The sequence below is a fragment of the Tigriopus californicus genome, chromosome 7 (genome assembly GCF_007210705.1).
Source record: "Tigriopus californicus strain San Diego chromosome 7, Tcal_SD_v2.1, whole genome shotgun sequence".
NCBI lineage: Eukaryota > Metazoa > Arthropoda > Copepoda > Harpacticoida > Harpacticidae > Tigriopus > Tigriopus californicus.
Window position 1 is genome coordinate 2,768,911 of NC_081446.1, and position 12,088 is coordinate 2,780,998.

Below are 12,088 nucleotides of genomic sequence, written 5' to 3' on the forward strand. Positions count from 1 at the left end.
GCACGATCGAATAAGGACAACGGTTGGTTGGTTGGTTTTAGGTGAGGTAATGGTGATTGATACAAATTTGGAGACGATCCATTGTCCAAAATTGTGTCAGAGATTCGAGACAAGGGACATCATCAAGGAGCTAACGAGAGGTGATGCCGTTGGTGTTGACGATCATTTTACCCGGTTTTTTTTTCATCCGGCCGAATTTCCTACCGACACAATTAGAGCTCCGAGTTAGAAGTAGGGCGTTCTCACTGGCAAATACCAATGATTGGTATTATTTATGCAACCCCAACTTTGATGGTCTTCACGGCTCCTTGGAGTAATGGAGTCTCATTTACCTAACAATGGTAATTATATTCAATGGCTTCCAAACCCAAATTGAATTGACGCACACAGAGTAGTCATTGAAGTGGATGAAAATGCGGAAACAAATGGACTCGACCACTGCATTATGACTTGAACGGTTTCCGTTTCGAGATGATTCTTTAATTTTGCCTCCTCCTCGTTCTCGTTCTTATTCTGATTGAAAAATCCCTTACATGGGTCATTTCCTCTCATCTAATCCCCTCATGAACCTCCATTTAGTTTTGAGATTTGAGCTCGCCTCACTTATACGTATTTAAACGTAAATAGAAAGATCACGTGGACGAGGGAAAGACATGCGTTTACTCGGATTTAAGCATTAAATTGTCACTTGCCAAAAGACGACCTTGACTTCTTGATGTTCCAACTTGGTTGTAAGCCAATGTTTTGCGTCATGAATTTGCGTTCGGACTTTGCTGGCAGCCCATTGAGTAACCTCCAACCGAGCAGCCAAGATCAGGATTTATTGTAAGTGCTCCCAATGCTCAGCTGGAGCCCTCCTCCATATTCCGGCAGAATAACGCGAGTCTCGAACATGTCAACTTTGCGAGAATCTGTCCTCGTCTCGGAATGAACAACTCAAAGATTCAAAGTTCGGAAACTCTACCAAGAGCGCTGTTGGATAGCGCTAAAGCACTCTATGTTAGAAAGAGCATTCTCGCCATTCAAAGAGATGTCCGCAAGAGAGCAGGTCCAGTCAAAATGAGTGAACGTCAGCTGACACTACCTGTACTTAGTTTATTGGGGTCAGCTATTTTTTATGACTAAATAAATCACTTCATGACTGATTGTGATTACTTACCCTGACCTCTAACTGTGAATGCATGGCAATCGTTACGTATGCATGACATAAGGACGAGGTGAATGAGGCAAGAAAGAGAATAGTACACTTACATTTACAATGACTTAATTTGCAATATCATACTTTATAAAGTGAAATATTGTTCATGCACTTGAATTGCAACCAAGAATAGTTATTTAGTTGGTCCTAAAAAGTGAAGTGCATCTATCAATGTATCAGCGCTCAAAGTATCATAACCAAAATATTGGACAATGTCAGTGGTATGCATGGTATTTTTCGTAACATCAAGGATTTAAGTGGTAAACAATATCTCCATTTTTTCTAAAATTTCTTATTTGTGGTGATGACATTGGCAAAAGAAGTTGACCTGGGAGCGACAGCTGTGTCTTTAACCTTCCAATGTTACTCACATCATATACATATATGCAATGCGCATATATTTCTTTGGTCATGGTGACATTTGGAAGTCCGCTCTTATGTAGATGCGTCTGTACGTAGAAATTATTGCGAGTCCATACAAAAGGCGAGTTCTAATTACAAACTCCGCTTGAGGTGATTTTCACAAATCGCTTCCGCAACTTTCATCAAATATGCACGTGGCTCAGTCCTCATGTTCATTGAGATGAGGTTTAGTGTCATCAGGAGTCCAGATTTTCTTGGCGAACCCGCCTTTCAAGAAGTTAATTAAGACACTCAATAGAGGTCTCGACATTGTGGCCACTCGTCCGTTCATCAAACACTAGTAAGGCTTTTATGAAAGAGAAAAAAACGACACCTTTTGCCATTGCCCAAGTATCATGAGCTCCAACTACTCCGTCCGGATATACTGCTTATTAAAACAAATCTTAGCGTCGGGATGAATTTCTGGCTAATATTTAGCTCGTGGAAGGGCGTGTGGAAGAAGTTACGAATANAGTTAATTAAGACACTCAATAGAGGTCTCGACATTGTGGCCACTCGTCCGTTCATCAAACACTAGTAAGGCTTTTATGAAAGAGAAAAAAAACGACACCTTTTGCCATTGCCCAAGTATCATGAGCTCCAACTACTCGTCCGGATATACTGCTTGTCATGATAGGGGAAAAAAATTTGAACTGAAACAAGCTTTTATGGGATTTTATGAGCCAATTCGAGGCCTTGCTTTTCAAATGACCGTTTCGTTTCCACATTAGAGCATCAATGAAGTCCTTAATTGGATGTACCTCGGATAGCATTGATTTTCTTCATCAGGTCACGAAGGTCACCTAATAAGAGTCGGGTCGTAAAAGGTTGATCCGGAAACGATTCTTATTAAAACAAATCTTAGCGTCGGGATGAATTTCTGGCTAATATTTAGCTCGTGGAAGGGCGTGTGGAAGAAGTTACGAATAATAGATATGTCTCAGTTCCTTTCCCCTCGAGGTTGTCAATCCAAGAATTTGAGTGATGATTCTGAAGGATGTCCTGCAGGGTTTCTGTTGGCGCCTGCCCAAGTGGTGGGTGAAAAAAATTGATATGTCGGATTTAATGACGGAGCGAGTTGTTGGGGAATTGGCACGGGAACTACCTTCAAAAACGGGATCAGTGAAACAATTAGACCATCCTGCAGTAATAACGATAATGATCTCTGTGTGCCTTATGATGATGACCTAGGCTGATTATAGGGAAAATGGTTTTCGGGGAACGGGATTAAAATCATCTCGGTGAGATGCAGATTGTTTTGAAATTATCTTGTGCGTGGTTCACTTTGTGGGGATATTTTTCAAATCTCCCGCCATTTGGCTGACCAAATTGTTTCTGTCAAAGATAAACAAGCCAATCCCGAAGTAGTTCCTATGGAATGAGGAAGTTACTATTGATGTACTCGTGTGTGTGAGAGAGTGAGGTTGTAAAGCATCTTTATTTAGGATTTTACAAGTCAAACTCAATTAGCATCAAGAGTTCCCAGAGCACCACCAAACACTCCCATCATGTTGTCAGTGTGAGTAATTTTCCACTCAATGTTCTTTACAGCCATATCAAATAAGAAGTCATATCAAACAAGTGCCGAGAGCCTAGCATTAAAACGGTGTTGTTTTTATGTGGGCGTTGGTCTATCCAATTTGGATTTCATGCCCGCCTTTAAAATCTTGATCTAACCAGATCCTTAGTTAAAATTTGTACAACTTGCTCCCAAATACTCATCAATAATTCCTTATTGTATTCTGTCATGCTCAGATTGCGCACATGGAGGTGGAGACAAAGCATGGCATCAAATAAATGAGTTCATTTCGATGTCAGTTGATGCCGCCTGATGGCAACTCAGCCTTTGATTCCCTCCTACTTTATCCTACTCCCTAATGGTGCCGAGACTACATTCAGACATAATTATTGAATGCCCATTTGGAAGAAGTGTGAATTCTCTTCTGCCCCCAAGATATTCAGCTTTGCTTGGGTTGGTGTCTGTCTGCCTTACAAACACCTTTTTTCGAAGCCGCAATATCAGATGTGCTCAATAAATTGTATCAAGATCCGAAAAGAAGCACTGTCTGATTCCCATCTGTGACCGGAACAAGTATAAATCCAGGATTAATTGCTTGGTTGGAAGCTCTCTGTGGTCTTGCTTCTTTATTGAATTGTGGTCGATAATTTGCTACCTCAACCATGCGTTAGTTCGGCTCATTTTTCACGATGGGGACTCCTCATTATACAACTTTAGCGGTTCATCCAATATCAATTCAGTTCAATTCATTCTCTTTTGATGTTTCCTCGTCATTTCGTCATAAAACAAGTCTGGACAACAGGTCCTTTTCGTCATTAAGATTAAGATCGACGACCATGCCTGTGAGTCAATTAATTGTGACTAATTGCAATGACAATAATTATCATATTGCAATTCATTTTCACTTTTTAGACAAAGCCTGGCGAAATTGAGAAATATCTATTTTTGGGGGTTTTGTGCAGCTGGTAGTGTACATTATTTATATCTATGCCGTTGCTGCACTGACCTTTTTGAATAAAAAATGTACTTCTACGTAGTTTGTAGCAAAACAATAAAATGGAATGGATTTTAATGTAACTAATAACATTTATGGCTTCAATGATTTCAAATGTAATATATTTCAAACACATTGACTTTAAAATGTAATTGCGACTACATCGGAGGTTTGTAAACGACTGCCTTAAAGTGTCTAGAGCAGCAACGCAATTGTAATTGTGATAACATCGGAGGTCTGTGAACAACTACCTTAAAGTGTCTAGGACGACAACGCTCGCTTCGTCAAGATCCTCCTTTAGATATAGTCAAGCTTTCAATAAAAATTTAGAGAGTAATGCCCCTCTGTTTTCAAGAAGTCGTCAGTCCTGATTTGTTTACTCCTTGATCTCGTTTTGCTGACCATCTCAACGCACATAATATATCCTTCATGGAACATAGGTACTCTTTTCGTGGTGTTGCCAGATGTAGAGGGAGGGAGGGAGTAGTAACAACTGAATACGGTCCGTTCCCGAATCCATACACATAATCGATGGCTTGCTGCGTTTGGCCAGGCTCCCTCCGTGTCATTCTGGCTTCACACGGCCATGTGGAGGGAATTGATGGGAGGGGATGAACCTCGGTGGTGCTTATTGAAATCATTGTTGATGGTTCCTATTTCTCAACTCCGTTGGCTGATTTGTTAGCAACTCGATGACAAGATCTACAAACAAGACATTGCTGCAGTACCTATGGTTGGCATGGGAAATGACCAATGAATGCCGATAAATGTGAATGAAATATGGATCGAGAGTGAGGTTTGAATAAGAGGAACAATGGCAAACCATGATGAATCAATAGGAAGGAAATGCTTAAAATGAGCATTGGTAGAGCCCCCATTTTCTATCAACTGATCGTGATTGATCAAATTGTTTCCTCGAATCAACTTCTCGATGGGCGTACATCCGCCTTGGCCGCCCCATTTTCTATCAACTGATCGTGATTGATCAAATTGTTTCCTCGAATCAACTTCTCGATGGGCGTGCATGATGAACCCTGCAGCACTCCCTCCATCACACAATTCTCTCAAATAAGTCATGACATGGTGGGTTTGCCATCCCGAATCAGGTCCCAAGACTCATTAGTCATTAGCCTCATTACCGCCATCCACCATGCAACTGTCAGAGTCATGATAATAGCAAAAATATGAATCGCAACAGTAATCATAGCAACTCTAATACCGCGTCCACTTAAACGGGCATAAGTTTTCAGACGCCATAGAAAAATGGTCTGACATTAATACCGAGCCACAAAAGTCACGGAGGCGGTCATACGGACCTATAATGTCTGCCCACTTTGAATGGGCTTTAAGCAGGTTAATTATGGTCACATTTGGACAGACGCACGAAATGTAGAGGCAATTCTGACGCCATCGAATTAGGGACGTTTTCGCGTGAAGGGCGGCTTCAACTATGAACGCTTCTGGTTTGGTTTGGTTGTGAAAACAACGGAAAGGTTTGCCCTGTCAGTTTGGACATCTGAGGTATAATTTGATCGCTCGTTGGCATAAATGATCCATTTAGATTTTGAAATATCACTTCTCGATTTGATTTGCATATGAGTATGTTGCACGAACTCTATCATTGTGTCATTGTTCTGCGTAAATTTGTTTTGTCACACAAAAGCAACTTCAGTCTTGAGTTTGAAGTCTCACAAGATTAGTTGCTGAAGCTACATTTCGAACTACGCGTACGAGTACAACCAACAACAAAAGTACTGACATGGAGAATGAATTTGTTCTGTGCATTGTTCAGTAATGTCAGTTTTCGGTAAAGTAGATCTTTACTGGTTTTGAATGCTGTCATAAGATGGCCAAGACGCGAAAGTGCCAACTAACATTTTAATAAACGTGAGTTTTCAACCCTTCATTTTACGATTATTGGTAACAAAAGCAAACATCAAACTTTCATTCTCAAAACTTGTTCGACCATTTTTGATGAAAACTCTTCTTTGAATGTAATTCAAAAATATAAATATATTTTTGATATAAGGATGGTGACAAACTGAAATGGCCATTATGATTCTGAAATCTGAAGACGCCATCAATTTTTTTTCATTCGTTAAAAGTACGAATAATATGGTTAGCATCTGTATGTTGAACTGCGGTTGCGGTTTCAGATACACTATACTTCTCCTTGAATGGAAAAGAAATGTAAACACTCCAAGGCAGGTTTTGACAGACCTGCAGATGTTTTGCTAAGGAGTTGGATGAAGATGATTGCATTTTTGATTGAGGAAATGAGTAAGTGAGTTGTGAGAGTCGCGCTTTTTGTGGAGCCATCAGTGCCAATTAGGATTCCAGTCACAGACAGAAACTCATTTTTTCATCCAACCATTGCCTCAAGCACACGCATAAGTTACCATGCATACTCGCATGCTCACCTTTGTACCTGCTTTTTGCTTGTGTTTATCAATGCCAATGAAGCGTCATTGTGATGGGTCAAAAAGATCCCATTCAAGGATGACCTCTCTGTCTCATCAAGTCCACTTGGCATTTCCTTGTATCTCATTGACTCCAAGAGCCAATCTATAAGCGTCATCAACATCATTATCCTCTAATTTTGGTCGGTTGTGAGCTATTGAATGAACTCCAGCTCCTTTGATGGCCGTTTGAATTCCCCGCCAAAAGTACGATATAACTCATACAGGAGAATACTAGAAAGGCTTGATATATATTGTGGGAGTAATGCTGAAAAAGTAAAGAAAGAAAGACTTTGTCGAGGGCAAACTCACATTGCAAAAAAATATTTGCAAGACAGATGATCGGACACTAAATCTCGTCAAGGTATAAGTAAGTGAGCGTGTCTTGAGGCATGTTGCCTATTCTCGCCTCTGTGGGAAATTCGCTTGAGCCCTATTCATTCCAGGGAGCTGAGAACATTGGCAAGCGAAATTGAAGATGTCAGGGTCGTCTAATTGACATAAAGCGACTTCAAAGGATTCACTGAGTCTCTCATTCATTGAAAGGGGAGCTTCTTTTTCTCCTAACCATGCAAATCCCCTGCCATCCCCGGTAGACATCTCTCCTCGTGGGTTGATGCATCATGGGAATATTGAATTCCTGCGCCATTCCACTAATCCCTTTTAAGCAGATACACGCAAAAAAGGGATATTTTATTACCAATCAAGAAGGTCAAGGGTAGCTAATTCAAGTCCTGTCGCTTTCACAAGCTCAATGAGAAGATTCTCTCAGACCCCTCAACAGAGAGATTCATGATTGACCTGTAATTTTAAATGACGTGCTAAAGGTAATTTAAGGGGATCGGGTCGCGAACTCTATTTATATCCTGGATTTAGTCCCTGCTTGAGGCTGGGAACCTTCAGATTTGAACATGTGTTGATGGACGCTACTTTTGTAAAGGCGTTTTACAAGGTACTGCTGTCGAGCCTCTTGGCAGCAATGCCAAATGGTTTCATGATAAAGATCTTCAATCGGAATGAGGAGTTCAAGGAGATACTCCTCTGATTTGGTTTATTGCAATGTGAAATCTCAAGCTAATGAGAGAGAAAAATCTTATGGGCGGGACCGGGAATAAGCATGCATCAAATGTCAGGGCTGAGCCTCTTCCCTGAGCCTCCTCCCTCATTCTCAAGTTCAAGATAACACATTAGACTCGGTGCGATACGAACAATTGCCAATAAATCCTCGTTACCAATTTCCGATGGCATTTGCGGAAATATTAATTGCCAACACTAGTCAGCAACATCATGGGCTGTCAATGCATTTTGCAATGAATGTACTTAACCCAGTGCTATTTCTGCTCAGACCCCGGAAACAAGCCCATCCGATCTCGTTTGTACTTGACACTTTTAGAAATAGTCAGGAAAAGTGACGAAATTAGGAATTCTCGCTAATCAAGTTAGTCACAAGGCTCAAATGTACGGGTAAGGCATCCCTTGTTCGTCTATAAACCCATTTGGCTGGGTTTTGATACTCGGTTTGCCAAGGATCTGACTTTGAATCTAATTGAGTCGGAACTAGGGTGAGAAGAAATCTCAAGGCTTCCTATAGCTCAAATCAATTGATCACTCTACCTGACAGGAAATCACTGGAAGCACTCACCTGGAAATTGGATTTGAAATCAATCTCAAGATCAAATAACAATGCATAAGCTGACGTTTAAACACATGACGTGGCTTACCTCATGGACAGTTATAACTAGGCAAGAATCTTCATTTTAATGGCTTCCGCTGTGAACAAGCCCATCGGATTGAGTGCTTACAATGCGTAATGCATTTCAAAGAAGATGGCCAGATGGCGTTTTTGTCCAATCTTTGGTCATTTAGCAGAAATAATGGAGTGCATGCCCAAACAGATTGTTGAGGAGGCTTCTGAGAGTACTCACGTATTCCTAGTCTCAACCAGAATAAAATCAATTTTACGTGGCTCACATAGTTATTCTAGCCCCAGACATAATTAGCCATCAACTAGCAACTTGCAAAAGTCATGTAGCGGCATATTTGGGGTTAATTCCTCAAGGTGGCTCAGAAACGCCCCCAGATTCTTGGTTTGTTCAGACTGGGGGATTTGTAGGTGTCATTGGGAGGTCGCCAAGGATTTGCACAAAGCCATCTACCTTACTAATGGGGCCCATTGATAACGATTTAATGCCTGGGTTTGGGTGGCTGCTTGTTGAATGGACTGCTTGCATCTCGAGCCATTTAATTGCTCAGAGAATATGTGATGGATGGGGAGACAGAGGACATAGCTTCAGTTGGAGATCAGATTGCTTGGGTGATCGCTATCTCCGTCCGATTGCCATTGTAGCGGAATGGTTGAAAAATGGATACCCAAGACAGACAGGTGAAGAGCTGAGGAGATGAAAAATGAGCGGGATTTGGCAGATCCAAGCGGGCGGTGCTCAAACAGGTATGTTAGAGAGCACCTAGATAATCATGAGATCATCTTAAAGCAATTACTGCTGGTGGAGACGCACTACATACATACTATCGAAGCCTCAAACTAAGCTTCGGTAGCCAAGGGGCAAAGTTTGACAATGACATGTATACATCGCACACAGTGTTGCCACATTTTAACCGTTATGAAGCGTGAAAAATGCCTAGATATCGTTAATTGGCTGTCATCCTGATCACGCTCAATCAAGGTTTACCAGAACCATTACCAGTGCCAAATACATCCTTTCACACTTTTCAAATGGCCGACCATGATTCCTCGAAGTGTTGCGATCTTGGGTGGTTGATCATGTGATCGAGTCGTAATGGGATCCTCAGTGTATCCTTTATTGTCTACCTTTGTTTGATACCATTGGGAATTCAAATTAAATCATTGAATTGGATGGCATGCTTCCTCATCAAGCCTCAAAATGAATCTTCGTCTCGACGTCTTCTGGGTCTTCGGCCATGATTTGCCGGTATCAAGCGAAAATTTGAATGTAATTTACGGCAAAATGATCGTTTTATAATGTGCCAGTCATTCTAATCACCGTCACGCGATCGAAGGGACGCAGATCTCTACGCTCTCGAGCTCTCGAGATTCCCTTTTTTTGGCAAAGTGCCCAATTTAAGACGGTAATTCATAGGATTTAGAACTGAGGTTCATCTCGGCCATCGCTCGCTTTGATACAGTTAGGCCATCCGGATGCGAGACGTCGAAGACGTAACCTGATTTGGCACTCGTGAGCGCACATTTTTGCATTCTCCTAACGATGGTCAAGTCGCTATATGTTCTATCGCGGCACTGATTGTTCTCATGAATCAAGCCGCCCATAAAATACTCTAGTCTGGCTTGAACCAAGCGCAGATTCAATCATCACTGACCAGAGGAGACTATGAAGCTTGAGATCACATTAAAGCACGCAAACCATGCTTGATTACGGAAATGACGTGATCCTAAATCACTTTTATTAATTCTGTTCTTTACAGCCAAGAATCATCTGTCCGTCTTCTTGCGACTTTAATGGCACCAACTTAAATACATTGCGGCTAATGTCTGAGGGCCTGCACGTTAAAGATTGAAACCAGTTCGGGTTACAACCTCTGTAAATGGTTTAACGACAGCAACCCTCTGTAGCTGCAGGATGAATGGACCGTTTGGGATGTGTGTTATTATGGTTCTGATGCCCCAAGGAAGAGACTAGAACATATCTAGAGTGTGAAGACACCCCTTTTGACCATATCCATAAAGTTTCCATAGACCATTGAGTTCAGCTGCAATTGTAAGTCGCCACTTTGCCCATGGCGAACGTCTGTCAAACCCGTCTGAGGATCCCCTTCATTTTGGGGTCGGCTCTTGTCCATCAGAGCTGTTGGCAGGGTCCAAAGTGACATGACAAAGCCCACTAAGGCGTACTTGTTGAAATCCACTTTTAACTGACTGTTAGGAGGGACAAACGATGTAAAGTAGTCATATGTCGTAGTGACGGCTGACAAATGAACAAGCAAGCACTCACCTCAAGGGGTAAACATTGGGATCATCCCCAAGCTGGGCTAAGAATTGGGCCAGTTTTGATTGATAAAAGCTGAGCATGGCATCCAGATGGACCTCGCGGAACTGAGGTGTGGTGGAAGAGAAGAGAAAATAAGCCAAGTCGGTGCATGGAGATGCCCATCGAAGAACGGCTACATCAACCAAACACATTTCCACAGGTTGCCCATTGTCGTACCTGGGTAAAAGTCACAGTTCAAAGGTGGTTTCAAAACCCGGGTACACAAAGACCTACTCATTATTAACTTGTACATATTAGCCTTACTTGAACAGAAAGTTGTTGAACCATACATCCCCGTGGTTCAACACGTTGAACTCGGAATTGTCCGGTGTTAATAGGGCTGCTCTTCGAGCGAAGATATCTCCGTCTTCAGCGATGGACCTCTTCAAAGATCCGGGAAGATCTTGACCCGGTTTTTGAGCGTTCTCTAGGGCGGTAGACCAAGATTTGTACATGTAGTCTCGAATCATTACTGCTGCACTCTGCATCACTTCTCCGGGATTGGTGCTGAAGAAATCGCGACAGTATAATTCCTCTTTCTTGATCATATCATTCAAATCTCCCGCCATTTTCGTTTTGAAGTAAACGTAAGAGACCGCATGAAACTTGGCCACTTCTTCAAGAACCAACTTGACGTGATCCATATCCAATCCAAAGTGACGAGTGGAGCAATCTCGAAAGCCATACTGTCCCATGTGTTCCATGACCAACATTGAGCTCTTCTGGCAATCCTCCGTATTCACTTCTTCGTGATACTCGGAATAAGGACTTTTCTTGAAAGTAAACCGAATGTTCGCCTTCCTTTCCTTGATAAAGTCCTCAAATGCGGGAAGTAATGTAGAGAAGAACTGAATTTCCTTCTGTTCCATATGTGAAGCACGGGTCACGGGCATTCGGTTGGGATCATTAGGAGGAAATTTGACCATCCAATGGTGTTCCTTCACCTGTCCATCAACAAGAGCTCGCACATCACAGGCTTGAACTTGACCACTAAAGTTCTGACCTTCGCCAACTCCATCCTTGGCGGTTAGAGTCTGGATGTCAATCTTCGACTCAGGATAAATCTTTGTCAAGATGGTCAAGATCTTTTCTCGGCTAAGTATCTTGTGTTCTCCTGCCATTATCAAGTGATTTTCTCGTCCACAGTTGTAGACACGCGAATGGTGACTAAACTGTTCATACAATGCCTCTATGTGGCAAGGTTCGGCTGTTTGTTGATGTTCTTCTGCGACCTCCGGGTATTGCTCAATGTATTGTAATGTACACAATGCTCTTTGCTGTGCTTTGGACGTACTTTAGCACAATAGTTTTATCTCACCATAGATGTTTGTCGAGAAACAAATGTCCGGTAAGCGGCTTCGGCGACCCAAGTTCAAGTAACTGTATTTTATGTGGAGCATATATTGAAGTCCTATAATATGCCCCTAGTGCACTGAATGCCCCGTCATTTTTACTATTCATATCCGAGAATAAGCAATGTTTCATGGACTT

At 41.9% G+C, this 12,088-nt stretch overlaps 2 protein-coding genes across 2 annotated transcripts in view; one reads left to right on the forward strand and one right to left on the reverse strand.

Moving 5' to 3' along the window:
* The window catches only part of LOC131883991 (cuticle protein-like), a 26,813-nt gene that overhangs the window by 6,678 nt on the left and 8,047 nt on the right, over nt 1-12,088 (forward strand). The gene's annotated exons all lie outside the window — the stretch shown is intronic.
* On the reverse strand, nt 9,983-11,809 carry LOC131883989 (uncharacterized). Its single transcript, XM_059231608.1, has 3 exons — nt 10,862-11,809; nt 10,562-10,774; nt 9,983-10,485 (listed from the first exon to the last, which is right to left on the reverse strand). Exons 1-3 carry the CDS (start codon nt 11,716-11,718, stop codon nt 10,257-10,259), a joined length of 1,299 nt encoding a protein of 432 aa, XP_059087591.1. The 5' UTR covers nt 11,719-11,809; the 3' UTR covers nt 9,983-10,256.